We start from the raw sequence: 17376 nt of genomic DNA, 5'->3' as shown, positions 1-17376 counted from the left end.
ATTCACCGGGTGTCAACAGTTGTCATGGGAGCCTGCACAGCTATTTCTTCTAAAGCTGTATGAAGAGGCACCCATTCATTACAAACATCAATGTGAACAATTGTAAAGACTCCTCTAAATGCCTTCCCAGGGCTGGCACAGTTTCTACAGTAGGCACAGTAATGTTTTTGAGTAGACTAGTGATGCCCCACAGAACAATGTTTTTTGAACAGCTAGGCAGACTGCCAAACAGGCTGAAAATAAATGTTGCAGTTCAGAGAGATGGTGGTAATAGCTGATACAGTTCCATTACACAATAAATCTGTGGGAGCCCTGGGGAGAAGGGAAGATTTCGGAGTATTAGGTGAGGCCCTAAAATCACCAACTGATATGGTATGGTATCTATGAAAATGGGCTCAGAGTCAGACAGGGAGTGGCTTCTGGTGCCAAAGAAGTCACTGGAATTGCCCTTACCTTAAGATTTCTTGTTTTCCCTTGCGTCTTTTGAAGCTTTCAAGTCTAGTGAGACTTTTTTTTCATAAAGAAACAATAAAGAAAGGAAGGAAGATTAGGGTATAATGTCCCATCAACACTGATGTCATTAGAGGTGTAGCACAAGCTCAATGTTTCAAGGACCAGGAAGGAAATTGGCTGTGTTCCTTCAAAGGAACAATCCCAACTTTTGGATGTAAAGTTTAGGGAAATCATGGAAACATACATCTGGGTGGCTGGATACAGATTTGAACTACTGTCCTTCTGAGCACGAGTCCAATGTACTCACCACTTTGAAACCTCACCTGGTACACCCATTTTAAGATCAAGTTTGGCGGGCACCCTATGACCTACATCCTACATCTCCTTTATACACTGCCCAGTGTTGTAATATAGAGCTATACGGTCTCAGAGGAGAATTCTCCAGAGTGTGTTTTTTACTGGATGACACATGAGGAAGATGTTGCTTCTCTGGTTTGGCATGGAGAATTACGCTCAGTGGTACTGATAAGTGTAGTGTAAGAGCAGATAGAGCTACCATGCTGGTTTTCATGGTGAATTGCTAAGAGATGGGTGCCTAGACGCCCATGGTCAGACTGATACCTGTGTGGTACATAGGGTGCAGTTCCTTCCGCAGCAAGCAGTTTGGAAAAACTGGTAGGAAATTGCAGGTCAAATCATGATTGTGATCAACAACAAGTTGAATAAAAGTGTGAAAGAGGATAAAGGGGAACAGTAATGATGCAAAGCAGGACCTCGGTAGAAACCTGATAGTTATTAAGGTGGCAGCCAAATGTACTGCAAGTAAGAGAATAGGACAGCAGCAGAAATTGCAGTACAGAAAAGGAAAGACTACTGCAATGGCTCAGGGCCCTATGCTTGATAGGCATGTACTCACAAAAGAACCATGAGCCCACAGGGGCAAGTGGTACTTTGTAGAAATTACTCATTTCTTGGACTATTTTATTATTATAGTGGTAATGAAAATGAGGACACTATCACTTCTACATATAGTCTTCGATTCAATACTCAATAACAGTGAAGAAATAGCTACACACATTAAGGGATGTACGATACATTAGGGAATTTCCCTATTTTTTTCAATACCTTAGCCCCTAATCTAGGTAAGAGCATGTTACACATCAACTCTCACGGTATATCATGCATGTGTGATGCACAAGGCTTTCACATTGTGTCTGGTACTTTCTGTATTTGTTTTTAGTGATTTGCCACTGCCTGTCCCTAGTGCACAATTTACTTCTGTTAAGTACTAAGAGAAATGAGTTCTGTATAGTCATTTGCCGCACAGTGCAGAGACCCATGATGGACCTAATCCACTGGAGCCATCTAGGAGTGACACGGGGGGGGGGGGGGGGGGGGACCTAGCATACCACCATATACACTGGCCTGACACTGATTGAGATATGGAACACCAAGCCAAAGGCTGCCAGACATGCATAGATTACCAGGCTGTGCTGCCACATCACACTATTTAAAATGAATTATGACTTTGCGGACTCGTTTTAAAATTAGTAAGGTCTGCAATGGTCAACATTTTCCCCAGTTCTCCTTATGTTGTAAACACGGGGTGTAGTCATAAGGTTTCAACTATTACCTCAAAAAATAAAGCTAGATAACAACAACAATAATAATTTATTATTATTTCTTTCTTATCTCAGACGTTATGTCTGGTCAGAAGTAGAAAGTGACGCAGACCTTGATCAAGCGTGACTTCCTTTTAACTGTACGGTATATGTTATATTGCATTTAGGAACTTTCGGGTAATTGAACATGTATTAATAATTACGGATTTCTGTAGTTGTATATATAAGTTTGGATGTAGCTGTATTGTGTTGATGTACTGGTGGATATTGTGTGGTATGACTCCTGTAGTTGATAGTATAATTGGTATAATGTCAACTTTATCCTGATGCCACATATCCTTGACTTCCTCAGCCAGTTGGATGTATTTTTCAATTTTTTCTCCTGTTTTCTTTTGTATATTTGTTGTATTGGATATGGATGTTTCGATTAGTTGTATTAATTTCTTCTTTTTATTGGTGAGTATGATGTCAGGTTTGTTATGTGGTGGTGTTTCATCTGTTATAATGGTTCTGTTCCAGTATAATTTGTATTCATCATTCTCCAGTACATTTTGTGGGAACGTGTTGTTTTATAACTTTATGTTGTAAGGCAAGCTGTTTATGTATTATTTTTGCTACATTGTCATGTCTTCTGGGGTATTCTGTATTTGCTAGTATTGTACATCCGCTTGTGATGTGATCTACTGTTTCTATTTGTTGTTTGCAAAGTCTGCATTTATCTGTTGTGGTATTGGGATCTTTAATAATATGCTTGCTGTAATATCTGGTGTTTATTGTTTGATCCTGTATTGCAATCATGAATCCTTTGGTCTCACTGTATATATTGCCTTTTCTTAGCCAGGTGTTGGATGCGTCTTGATCGATGTGTGGCTGTGTTAGATGATACGGGTGCTTGCCATGTAGTGTTTTCTTTTTCCAATTTACTTTCTTCATATCTGTTGATGTTATGTGATCTAAAGGGTTGTAGAAGTGGTTATGAAATTGCAGTGGTGTAGCCGATGTATTTATATGAGTGATTGCTTTGTGTATTTTGCTAGTTTCTGCTCGTTCTAGAAAGAATTTTCTTAAATTGTCTACCTGTCTATAATGTAGGTTTTTTATGTCGATAAATCCCCTTTCTCCTTCCTTTCTGCTTAATGTGAATCTTTCTGTTGCTGAATGTATGTGATGTATTTTCTATTTGTGACACTGTGATCGTGTAAGTGTATTGAGTGCTTCTAGGTCTGTGTTACTCCATTTCACTACTCCAAATGAGTAGGTCATATTGGTACAGCATAAGTATTTATAGCTTTTGTCTTTTTTCTTGCTGTCAATTCTGTTTTCAGTATTTTTGTTAGTCTTTGTCTATATTTTTCTTTTAGTTCTTCTTTAATATTTGTATTATCTATTCCTATTTTTTGTCTGTATCCTAGATATTTATAGGCATCTGTTTTTTCCATCGCTTCTATGCAGTCGCTGTGGTTATCCAATATGCAATCTTCCTGTTTAGTGTGTTTTCCCTTGACTATGCTACATCAGGAAAGAAAGGGAACCCAGCGTAGTTGCAATAAGGTATGTAAACGAATGACTGATGGGGATAGATTTGACAGTGTCTAGCAAAAAAAATTAGGATTGTGTCAGTATATTTGCATTGTGAAGGGACAGATCAAGATAAGATGGATAGTTTTTATGAGGCACTCAGTGATGTAGTTGTTAGTGTAAAGGACAAGGACAGTGTTCTGATCATGGGTGATTTTAATGCCAGGAATGGAAATCGAACAGAAGGGTATGAAAAGGTTATGGGTAAATTTGGAGAGGATATGGAGGCCAACAGGAACGGGAAACAACTCTTGGATTTCTGTGCCAGTATGGGCTTAATAATCACAAACTCCTTTTTTAAACATAAGAACATTCACCAGTATACTTGGGAAGGCAGGGGAACCAGACCTGTCATTGACTATATAATAACAGATCAGGCATTCAGGAAGGCTGTGAGGGACACACGTGTATTCAGGGGATTCTTTGATGACACTGATCATTATTTAATCTGCAGTGAAATTGGGATTGTGAGGCCGAAAGTGCAGGAGGTCAGGTCCATATGTAGGAGGATAAGAGTGGAGAAACTTCAGGATAAGGAAATCAGGCTCAAGTACATAACAGAAATCACAGAAAGGTACCATTTAGTTGAAGGTAGTCAATTACAGTCATTGGAAAAGGAATGGACAAGGTACAGGGACACAGTACTAGAAGTGGCTAAAGAATGTCTTGGGACAGTAGTGTGTAAAAGTAGGATGAAGCAAGCAGCTTGGTGGAATGACACAGTCAAGGCAGCCTGTAAAAGGAAAAAGAAGGCGTATCAAAACTGGCTACATACTAGAACTCAGGTAGACAAAGAAAGTTATGTTGAAGAAAGAAACAAAGCCAAACAGATAATTGCAGCATCCAAGAAGAAATCTTGGGAACACTTTGGAAACTGGTTGGAGACTATGCGTCAAGCTGCTGGAAAACCATTCTGGAGTGTTATTAGCAGTCTTCGAAAGGGAGGTAAGAAGGAAATGACAAGTATTTTGGACAGGTCAGGAAAACTGCTGGTGAATCCTGTGGACGCCTTGGGCAGATGGGGGGAATATTTTGAAGAATTGCTCGATGTAGGTGAAAATACGATCAGCAATGTTTCAGATTTCGAGATAGAATGGGATAGGAATGATGATGGAAATAGGATCACATTTGAGGAAGCCGAGAAAATGGTCAATAGACTGCAGTGCAATAAAGCAGCTGGGGTGGATGAAATTAAGTCGGAACTCATCAAATACAGTGGAACGTCAGGTCTTAAATGGCTACACAGGATAACTGAAATGGCGTGGAAGTCAGGACAAGTTCCATCAGACTGGACAAAAGCAGTAATCACACCAATCTTTAAACATGGAAACAGAAAAAGATTGTAACAACTACAGAGGTATCTCTCTAATCAGCGTTGTGGGTAAAATCTTCTCAGGTATTGTTGAAAGGAAAGTGCGAGTATTAGTTGAGGACGAATTGGGTGAAAATTAATGTGGGTTTAGGCGTCTTAGAGGTTGTCAGGACCAGATCTTTAGCTTACGGCAAATAATGGAGAAGTGTTATGAATGGAACGGGGAATTGTATCTATGCTTTATAGATCTAGAAAAGGCATATGACCAGGTTCCTAGGAGGAAGTTATTGTCTGTTCTACGAGATTATGGAATAGGAGGCAAACTTTTGCAAGCAATTAAAAGTCTTTACATGGATAGTCAGGCAGCAGTTAGAGTTGACGGTAAATTGAGTTCATGGTTCAGAGTAGTTTCAGGTGTAAGACAATGCTGCAACCTGTCTCCACTGTTGTTCATATTATTTATGGATCATATGTTGAAAACAATAGACTGGTTGGGTGAGATCAAGATATGTGAACACAAAATAAGCAGTCTTGCATATGCGGATGACTTAGTTGTGATGGCAGATTCGATTGAAAGTTTGCAAAGTAATATTTCAGAGCTAGATCAGAAATGTAAGGACTATGGTATGAAGATTAGCATCTCCAAAACGAAAGTAATGTCAGTGGGAAAGAAATATAAACGGACTGAGTGCCAAATAGGAGGAACAAAGTTAGAACAGGTGGACAGTTTCAAGTACTTAGGATGCATATTCTCACAGGATGGCAACATAGTGAAAGAACTGGAAGCAAGGTGTAGCAAAGCTAATGCAGTGAGCGCTCAGCTACGATCTACTCTCTTCTGCAAGGAGGAGGTCAGTACCAAGACTAAGTTATCTGTGCACCGTTCAATCTTTCGACCAACTTTGCTGCATAGGAGCGAAAGCTGGGTGGATTCAGGTTACCTTATCAACAAGGTTGAGGTTACAGATATGAAAGTAGCTAGGATGATTGCAGGTGCTAGTAGATGGGAACAATGGCAGGATGGTGTCCACAATGAGGAAATCAAAGAAAAACTGGGAATGAACTCTATAGATGTAGCAGTCAGGATGAACAGGCTCATATGGTGGGGTCATGTTACACGCATGGGAGAAGCAAGGTTACCCAAGAGACTCATGGGTTCAGCAGCAGAGGGTAGGAGTAGTCAGGGCAGGCCAAGGAGAAGGTACCTGGATTCGTTTAAGAATGATTTTGAAGTAATAGGTTTAACATCAGAAGAGGCACCAATGTTAGCGCTGAATAGGGGATCATGGAGGAATTTTGTAAGGGGGCTATGCTCCAGACTGAATGCTGAAAGGCATACTCAGTCTTAAATTATGATGATGATGATGACCATGAGTGGGGTACACTATCAAAACCTTTTTGGTAATCAATGTATGCGTAGTGTAGTGAAATTGTTTGGTTTTAGCTTGATATGTTATCTCTGCATCTATTGATGTGTGGTGTTCTTTGTTTGTTTGCTCTGGGATGTTTGTGTCAATTACTGTAGTTCCTTCTTCTTCTGATTGCACATTATTTTGTTCCAGTATTTGTTGTACTTGTTGTTTGATGTTTTCTAATTCTGACTGGGGTCTACATCTACATCTACATGACTACTCTGCAATTCACATTTAAGTGCTTGGCAGAGGGTTCATCGAACCACAATCATACTATCTCTCTACTATTCCACTCCCGAACAGCGAGCGGGAAAAACGAACACCTAAACCTTTCTGTTTGAGCTCTAATTTCTCTTATTTTATTTTGATGATCATTCTTACCTATGTAGGTTGGGATCAACAAAATATTTTCGCATTCGGAAGAGAAAGTTGGTGACTGAAATTTCGTAAAAAAGTCTCGCCGCGACGAAAAACGTCTATGCTGTAATGACTTCCATCCCAACTCGTGTATCATATCTGCCACACTCTCTCCCCTATAACGCGATAATACAAAACGAGCTGCCCTTTTTTGCACCCTTTTGATGTCCTCCGTCAATCCCACCTGGTAAGGATCCCACACCGCGCAGCAATATTCTAACAGACAACGAACAAGTGTAGTATAAGCTGTCTCTTTAGTGGACTTGTTGCATCTTCTAAGTGTCCTGCCAATGAAACGCAACCTTTGGCTCGCCTTCCCCACAATATTATCTATGTGGTCCTTCGAACTGAAGTTGTTTGTAATTTTAACACCCAGGTACTTAGTTGAATTGACAGCCTTGAGAATTGTACTATTTATCGAGTAATCGAATTCCAACGGATTTCTTTTGGAACTCATGTGAATCACCTCACACTTTTCGTTACTTAGCGTCAACTGCCACACCATACAGCAATCTTTTCTAAATCGCTTTGCAACTGATACTGGTCTTCGGATGACCTTACTAGACGGTAAATTACAGCATCATCTGCGAACAACCTAAGAGAACTGCTCAGACTGTCATCCAGGTCATTTATATAGATCAGGAACAGCAGAGCTCCCAGGACACTTCCCTGAGGAACACCTGATATCACTTCAGTTTTACTCGATGATTTGCCGTCTATTACTACGAACTGCGACCTTTCCGACAGGAAATCACGAATCCAGTCGCACAACTGAGACGATACCCCATAGGCCCGCAGCTTGATTAGAAGTCACTTGTGAGGAACGGTGTCAAAAGCTTTCTGGAAATCTAGAAATACGGAATCAACTTGAGATCCCCTGTCGATAGCGGCCATTACTTCGTGCGAATAAAGAGCTAGCTGCGTTGCACAAGAGCGATGTTTTCTGAAGCCATGCTGATTACGTGTCAATAGATTGTTCCCTTCGAGGTGATTCCTATTGTTTGAATACAGTATATGCTCCAAAACCCTACTGCAAACTGACGTCAATGATATAGGTCTGTAGTTAAATGGATTACTCCTACTACCCTTCTTAAACACTGGTGCGACCTGCGCAATTTTCCAATCTGTAGGTACAGATCTATCGGTGAGCGAGCGGTTGTATATGAGTGCTAAGTAGGGAGCTATAGTATCAGCGTAATCTGAAAGGAACCTAATCGGTATACAATCTGGACCTGAAGACTTGCCCGTATCAAGCGATTTGAGTTGCTTCGCAACCCCTAAGGTATCTACTTCTAAGAAACTCATGCTAGCAGATGTTCGTGTTTCAAATTCTGGAATATTCCATTCGTCTTCCCTGGCGAAGGAATTTCGGAAAACTGCGTTCAATAACTCCACTTTAGCGGCACAGTCGTCGGTAACAGTACCATCGGCACTGCGCAGCGAAGGTGTTGACTGCGTCTTGCCGCTTGTGTACTTTACATACGACCAGAATTTCTTCGGATTTGCTACCAAATTTTGAGACAATGTTTCGTCGTGGAACCTATTAAAGGCATCTCGCATCGAAGTACGTGCCAAATTTCGCGCGTCTGTAAATTTTAGCCAATCTTCGGGATTTCGCGTTCTTTGAACTTCACATGCTTTTTCCGTCGCCTCTACAACAGCGTTCGGACCTTTTTTTGTGTACCACGGGGGATCCGTTCCATCTCTTACCAATTTATGAGGTGTGAATCTCTCAATTGCTGTTGCTACTATATCTTTGAATTTGAGCCACATCTCGTCTACATTTGCATAGTCAGTTCGGAAGGAAGGGTATCCTGTTATTTTTGATTATTACACGGATCTGATCAGCTAGTCGCCGTTCTGTTAAAAATTTTAATCCTGGGTATCTAGTAATAAATGTTGTGTATACTTGTGATCTGTATCCAGTTGTGTTGGTTCCTAGATTTGTTGCTTGGTAATAAAAGAACATGAGGTGTCGGTTAACTTCATCTGAGCATCTCATCCTCTGTCTTTGTTTTCCTATTATTATTATTATTATTATTATTATTATTATTATTATTATTATTTTGCAGTCCTGATACATATTGATATCTCTGTGCCACACTACCATGCTTTTAGAGGAGCCAAGCTAAAAGAAAACAGTCAACCTCTACTTTATCAATGGTGTGCACTACTTTGTTTTGGCTCTTTTAGCAGCATGTGGATTTTAATGTGTGCCAGGAATGCATACATGTACCTGTAAACAAACAAAAACTTAATTATGTAACTTTTTTTAGGTGATAAAAACTTTATGAGTACACCCCACGCATCATTTAACACCCAAAACATTACAGTTCATATCCATGCCTTAATGAAGAGCCTGGCCACTGAATGAGTTTCTTGGAGGATTGCAACCGAAATAATCCACAATTTTTATTTATATTGTTCACTCTATTTTGTAAGTGCAACAGAATCTAGCACCCGCCATCGGCAGCCTTCCACCCTTTCAAATGATTATTTCAGTGAATGTGAATGGGCCCTCTAAAAGCTGTTACTACTTCTTCCTGGTTAAGAGAGACATGAAGTTCAGGACAGTCTTGACATTATTTTCAAGTATGTCCTAATCTGCTGCAAATGCCACACTCAAGTACAAAGATGAGGAACTTGAATAAAACATTACCGATTCTCAGCAGCCTGATAGTTGTGAAGGACTCAGCACCACATTGATATTGTTTCTTGCTGCTATAAGCATAAAAAGAGCCCTTCCTCAAGCACAGGGCAACTGGTAAACAGATGAATCTCTTACATTGCTTTCATGGTGACCCTTTCAAGAGAGACATCCAAAATGTGAACTAAGAATATAAAAACACACATTGATCCTCTGTCATGGCAGAAAATATCACGTCAAGAAGATATAGCATGGATGTGTCATATTGTCAAACTACAGACCATGGCAAGAACTTGCATAGAACTCTGAGGGCTCAGATTTCACACTCCATTCTTTCATACATGTCTATTGCTCAAAAAAGAAGGAAAGTTATTAGAGACGAAGCACAAGCTCTGATTATGAATAGATGGGAGAGGAAATTGGGAACCATCCTACAATTTGCTTGGAGTGATTCAGGAATACTGTAGAAAATCTAAATCTAGATGTCCAGGAGAGCATTTGAAATGTTGTCCTGAATGCAAGTCCTGTGTGCTAATGATTGCGGCACCTTGCTTGGTATGTCTATTGTTAACCCATAGTTAGAAACTGATTTGAACTTGTGCGTAAAAACGTGACTATTTGTGAAGCACTTGTTAATATTGACAGGATATTAGAAATGACAAATAATATGGCTGATGCATTGTTCTATTTATCTTCTTATACATATTTCCAAATTACATATATGAATAGCCGCACCATACAGTGCAGATAGCTTTTGCCCTAACATCTCCATTGTCAATCCTATTCACAAATTACTTGCAACTTCTTCCAAAAGAATCACATTGAATTTAAGACCAAGGCCGACCTTTCAAAATTCTATGTGCACGATATAAATCCAGATCTAACAGTTATATAATACATTTCTCTGTAGGATCCACTCTCTTAGTGAATGAAATGCCATTATATATGTAAGGCGAGTGTGGAAATCAAAACAGTTACCAGATTGGTACTTCCTGTGACAAATATAGCATCAATGAGAGAGCTCCTGAGCAACTTATTAAATTATGAGTTAAGGAAAAGAAGAGTAATAAGTTGCTATTAAAGCAACAGAATAATACTGGTTTGTTGGCAGAGGGTGCATTAAATGAATACTTACAGAGCGGTTTAACTTCACTGCAAGAATGGTATTTGAGTAACTGTAGTTGCAGATTTCAGTTCCCTTCTTGAAATGGCACACTTTCAACTTCCTGGGGGACGACAAGCTGACAACCGCAACCAGGCTACTACTGAAGAGCCGTTCAACAATGCAAATGTCTTCAGCATCTGTTCCAACAAGGGGAGCAATAATTATCAAACAATAAAACATTTGCACAACACACACAAAAGACGTAAAAGAAAGATATATCTGTTGGTAAAAAAAAAAAAAAAACCTAAACTGTTGACCACAACTTTTTCATTACAGAACTAAGTAATATGAACAAAAGCATTTCATTTTATTTCACACTGTTGTCAACTTTTGGGTCCACAAAGCACTGCACCATACTACTTAAAATCTATGGTAGCATAAGTTTGCTATATACACCTCAATTGTGTATGGTAATAGAAAACTAAGCAATTCCAGAGTCCAGTTCCTGTTGACTATGCGTGATGCAATTGTGTGTGTATGGGGGGGGGGGGGGGGGGGGGGGCAGATGGAGACGCGCACAATAGCGTGCGCACGCACACACACACAGCACACTTGCTCCCTCAGATCTCATATGGTTGCAAAGAAGTTTTTCCACAGAGGAGCTTTGCACCATTTCAGTGAGGGGTCTCAAAGTTGTTCAAATCAATTGAGGAGCAAGAGGACTTCAAACCAGCCTAAATGGCCTCGAGGTAATATCACATCCTCGAAATGTCCATCTAGTATGATGTGTACAATTCACTTTAGGTTCTTCATGATACTGATAATCTATTTTCACTGTAACGAATTGTGACTACGGTCTTGGAAGATAGTGGGCAGTGATTTATCTTAATGTTATTGACCACAAAGGTAAGGGTCCCTTTTTTTTTTTTTTTTAATGTAAAACTGTGGATTTGTAGTTACTGAATTGTAGTTCCGGGTGAGTTCTGCTGCTCTTGATGTATTCTCCATAAGTCAGTAGAGCATCAGCTAATTTATCAACTACTTAAGCAGATCTGCTGCCCAACTCTCAATGTTTCTCTGATTCATGTCAAATGCTTGTGGTGTCATTTCTTTCAGTAAGTTGGGTTTCCTAATTCCTAGTGTTCAATTCATCACACATATGAAACACAGATGTCACAGTCGTACTAAGAGGGCATGCTGAAACATAATGCCTCCAAATTTACGTGAAAACTCTTCACGCTTTTTCTAAATAAGAAACTTTGTTAACATTCTACATCTTTATTCTTCATGTCTACACATTTGCAGACATCTGAATTACAGTGTAACACGATAGTGTGTAACATAACTATGTCAGAGCATGAGAAACAGCACACAGCAATCAAGTTTCAAATTCAAAGAGTTCATTCCACATGGAGCACTATCTCCTTCAGCATGACAAAGCCAGGCCACACGCAAACACTGCGTCATCTGCAACGATCCAATGCTTTCACTGTCATCATTCATCCTCCATACAGTCTTGACTTGGCCCCATCCAAGCTTCTGCTGTTTCCAGAACATGAAGAACTCCTTTGATGATGACATCATTTTGATAGTGCTGAAGTGGTGCAAGCAGAGGCATTGTTCGTGTTGCATCAACAAAGTCAGACATTCTACAGTGATGATATCAAGATACTGGTCTCCTCTCAGGAAAGATGTGTGTGTCACCAGGGCGATAGAGAAATAGTTATGAAGACATGAAGAATAAAGATGTAGAATGCTAATAACAATTACTTTTTTTTTTTTTAATTTGGATGCATTACATTATAGCATCTTCTCATACATTTCAGTAAAGTTCAGACCACCCTGATGTGACAGGTATTGAGTTGGTCGGCTCGGCAATTATGACACTTGGTTCTTAATTGAAATAAGGGGGGGATCTAATCAACAGCTAGCCATCCAGTTTCGGGTCTTCAAGAAGATTAAACATGGAGAAGACCACATTTTTCCTAGGCCGTATTCCAATCTCAACTAATAATCTGTCCCTAATTAACATGATTCCAGTGGGACATTAAATTTTAACCTTCATTTAATTACTCTTAATTAAATTCTTTTTGCAGATTTCTCAGTCTAATTATATGGACATTTAGATAACTTTCAATGAGTAGTGAATACATGTTTTACTATTTTAATCTTTGATTTCTTTAAGCAATTTTTTTGGCTATTGCTATTTCTAGTGCACATTGTCAGATGGCTTACATTTGTATTTCCAAATACATGCTGTGGAGATTAACATTAGCATTGTTTAAAATAAGAAACACACAAGTGTGTAACTGTATGCTAAATGTACTCTGCAGTACTGGCAGTATAGCAAAATTCCAAAATCTAACCCTACTATAATGACTGGTTACATTATAAAACACACAAAGAATACTTTGTGAAGTATATGTTTCATTGTTTATACGTTCCACAGAGCAAAATCAAAACAACAACTTATAACAAGATCACACAGCTAAAATACTCACTATGCACTATACTTAATATAAATTGCTCAAATAAGTTTTGCACCACCTAAACATATAATTGCACATTGGTGTTAGTCCATGAGGAGCACAGAATGAAAAAAGAGCTTCATGGAAGGAAAAAAAAAAAACAAGCTATGTATATCACAAGGTGCAGCAAAACTTTATTTTAGCAGTTTATTTCAGTGTTTGTTATTGCTTGGTAGTTTAGATGAGTATATTTTACAGTTTCTCTAATACACCTGGATTGCTTCAGATACAACTACACACAGGTAACCTTATTCAAAACGGTTTCTAATTTCCTGCAGTTTCTCTATGCAGGAAAGTGCACAAACATAATTTCTCATCTTTTAAGATATAAATTTTCAGCCTGTCACCTTATAGGACGTTCCTTCAAGCGAACACACACACACACACACACACACACACACACACACACACACACACACACACACACACACACACAGCCATTTTTGGAGACAACTGGCAGGGCTGAGATAATCCAGACCTTACACAACTGTATCCACATGATCAATATCGTCTCTAGGTGCCCATAATGAATGACATTGCAAATTCCCAGCACTGTTGTTGTACGAGGAAGGTGGGCCATGGAACACCTGAGACTGTTTTTAATTGGTAATATGTGGCAGGAGGTTTTCTCCCCTAATTCTTGCTTAAATTGTTCTGCTTTTATATATCACAAAAAGCAGATAATCTTACACCTTTGAGAACTTTCAATGTGAACACTTTTGGTTAGGCTTTACTATGAACCATGACTATTATTGACATCAAACAAAACGATAAGTTTACGTAACCAGTTACACTTTCCTCATTGTATTTTGAAGGTTTCCACTGCCATCATCCGGTGGACTTAAGTGGATTAAAGCAGCATGTGGGTATTGTGTAACAAGACTGGAGTAACTTCTGGCACTGTCTCCAGAGGTCATACGCTCATTTCTTTAACATGGTACATCATTTAAGAAACACAAGAAGTATGATGGTTTATGTGATGTGACATGACAGAAAATGGAGCCAGCAATCACTGGAGACAGTGCAAGAGGTTACTTCGAAGTCATAACACAATACACACATACCACATTAACACACATAAATCCACCTGATAGATGTTTAAACTTCCAAAATGCATTGTGGAAGTAAACAGCAAGTAACTAGTTCAAGTATATTCGTTGTTTTATTCAATATCTTGCAGAAGCTTCATTAAAGCTCTTTGAACTCTTTCACTCACTCTCTAACAAATTTATTATTCAAAAATATCATCTTTTTTGTGGATGATAGAATTAGTTTCAGCTGAACTATGAGTTACACAATCACAATACAAAACACAGAAATATGTTTCACACAGACTTGGCCTTGCGTTTAGGGTACAGAGTGGGTTATGTACTGTGGTGTTAACGTAGTCAACAAGCTCCCGCCTAACATAAAACAAGAAATCGAGAATCCCTAGCACTTCAAAAGAAAATTAACCACCCCCCCCCCCCTTTACAACAGTCACAGCTCTTACAAATTATCTGACTGTCTAGACTCAAAGACTGAAAATTTGCTACAAGGTAAGTAGCAGTGTTCATTGTAAAGCTGTATGACAAGTATTAATGTGCTGTTAACTAGACTCTGCACCATTCATCATCATCTTCGTTTCCCCTCTATCCAATATCTGTCCGGGCTGGGGTATCAATTGTACTTCACCACTTTACTCTGTCTTCACCATTCTTCTTCCACACTGTGGTTCCATAGCAAGTTTCTCCTCCTCAAACTCATCTTTATTGTATCAATCCATCTTGTTCTCGGTCTTCCTCTCGGCCTCTTGCCCTCAATCTTTAACTCCATCATTCTTGGTATTCGTCCCTCTCCCATCCTCTTCACATGCACAAACCATTTTAATCTATTCTTTTCAAATTTCTCAGTCAACTTCTCCACTCCAATTTCCTTCCTAACATCTTCATTTTTCACAGTCTCTCCTGTCTTCCCAAGCATACTTCTCAGAAATTTCATTTCACTGGATTGTATCCCACTCTCCTCTCTTCTAGTCATAGTCCAAGTCTCTGAGCCATAAATTAGAATGGGTGTGAAGTAAGTCTTGTATAGCACCATCTTGCATCTCATTGGCATTGCATCAGTATACATAGGTAACTATTTTCTTTGAAGAATATTGATGTACTCAAATATTTATTTGCCAATAGTATATGAACAGAACTTGTTTGATTTAATACAGCAGAGTAATAGTAGGTTTCTTTCTAATTTATTAAATTAAATTTAAGCAGCATGAACACACATAGCATTGAGTAGCACACCGATTGTTTATTGTTAATAATGTCATATTTTCTCAGTAGGATCTATGGAGAATTATGTATGAATGAATCAATCAATCAAAAGATCAATCAGTGAACTAGAAGTGACTGGCTAACTACACTACTTGTACTAAACTGGCTATGAATGAGTCTCATAAAATGAGTTGAAAAAAAAAATGCATCTCCTCTTCTGGTTACATAGTATAGTTTATGGTTATGTGTGAATGTTTGCTTAAAATAGTACACCAAATCCAGATTTTTTTACTGGTTCATCTTCCATGATTTACTTTGCAGTCATTTTGTAAATTTTAACACTATGTTTATCACAAAAGATACTGCAACATGAAAATATCACTATTTAACAGATGGTAAATTAAATGTTAAAGAAATATTGCCGGGCTACCTACCTCATATGCCAGTAACAGGGAGAAAAAATGCATTAATGCATATACTCATTCAAAAGAATGTCCCCTGCACTTTTGAAACATCTTCAAAATATTATGCAACCCTTGTCAGCTTAAACATTGTAAAATCCTCACCAAGATGAAGAATGGCATCATCAAAATGTTTTACTCTCCAGTCCTGATGGAAGTGGTATGACCTGCCTCCCGTCAACCAAAGAACTGTGCCACTCAGATGTTATGGGGATCAACATAAAGTTGAACTTGGGATCCAAAATATGTTGGGGCATAAGAAGACAATTCCAGTGGCAAAAGTCTTGTTAACTGCAAAAAAAGGCCAACCGAGAATCGAAAACAAGACTTTTCGATTTAGACTGACACTTACCCACATAGTCCCCAAGCCACACAGGTTCAACATCTAAATTAAAAAAAAAAAAAAAAAAAAAAAAAAAAAAAAAAAAAAAAAAAAAAAAAAAAAAAAAAGTTATCTGAAGTAGCAGTCGTGAATACCTGATCAGATACTTGTAATGAATCTAGGGTTACAGATGATACTGCAAAACCCATTTATGGTATGAGATAAAGCAATAAATACATCATACAAAAAAAGAGCAAAAATACTGAGCTTAACTTTTAAATGACAATACAAGGAACATGAAACACAAAAATGACAATCAAAACATAAAATAAAAATTTATACTTTTCTTAATGTTGCATGTCACTTTCAACATAACACAAGCTCTACTACACAACGATGTTGCAACTCGTGAAATATTGCAATGGTCTGTTTTCTCAACTTAGAAGATTTTCAGTCCCAACATTGGTGCAGAAATTCATATTTGTAGACTGGTCATAAAGGCATGTGCCCTCTGAAAAATATTGAACAGTTTCACTGCCAAAAAGAACATTCTCACTAAATGTTACTTTCAATAGCTGTATATTACTCAACAAACAGTCATGATAACAACAACCAGATAATGATGCACAACTGTGAATTTTAAATAAATACTCAAACTATTACTGCAAAGTATTGAAGAAGGTTATCTAGAAATCTAAACACCTGCATTATGAGAAGAAGATAAATACATCCAGCAATAAAATAAAAACAATATGGGATATAGTTAAGTCAGAGACAGATAGGACCAGAAATGAAGAGGGACAAATAGCTCCAAAAATAAATGAAACCCTGGTAACAAATGCATGATGAGTTGCAAACTATTTAAACAAGTATTTTGTCTCTGTTACTGATAGCATGGGGTTGTCAGGTTCAGTAAATAATGCAATGGAATATCCGAGACCACTGCACACAAGGAAACTCAGTAAAATGGAATTGACACTTACTTCACCCACAGAAACAGAATCCATCATAAAGTACTTGAAATCAAAGCATTCTAGTGGTTATAATAACATATCAACAAAATTAATAAAAGTGTGTTCATGTGAGCTTAGTCATATCTTAAGTTATTTGTATACTCAATCATTTATCACAGGAACATTTCCGGACTGGCTTAAATATGCTGAAATTGTGCCTCTCCACAAGAAAGGGGACAAAGAAATCCCGTCAAATTACCGACCGATCTCACTTTTGCCAGCTTTTTCAAAAATCTTTGAGAGGTTATGTTCAAGTG

General features: G+C 38.4%; 1 protein-coding gene across 7 annotated transcripts in view; it reads right to left on the bottom strand.

Moving 5' to 3' along the window:
- Nucleotides 1–17376, bottom strand: part of LOC126335401 (WD repeat domain phosphoinositide-interacting protein 2) — a 76302-nt gene that overhangs the window by 56106 nt on the left and 2820 nt on the right. For all 7 annotated transcript variants that reach the window (XM_049998649.1, XM_049998650.1, XM_049998644.1 and 4 more), the window contains exon 3: nucleotides 10577–10743. In XM_049998649.1, the coding sequence (XP_049854606.1) occupies nucleotides 10577–10743 (167 nt within the window). The remainder of the gene's footprint in view (nucleotides 1–10576; nucleotides 10744–17376) is intronic.

Source organism: Schistocerca gregaria, chromosome 2, assembly GCF_023897955.1.
Source record: "Schistocerca gregaria isolate iqSchGreg1 chromosome 2, iqSchGreg1.2, whole genome shotgun sequence".
In the NCBI taxonomy this organism is placed as follows: domain Eukaryota; kingdom Metazoa; phylum Arthropoda; class Insecta; order Orthoptera; family Acrididae; genus Schistocerca; species Schistocerca gregaria.
The sequence above is the reverse complement of the archived record's forward strand: the minus strand, read 5'-3'. Positions and strand labels throughout refer to the sequence as shown.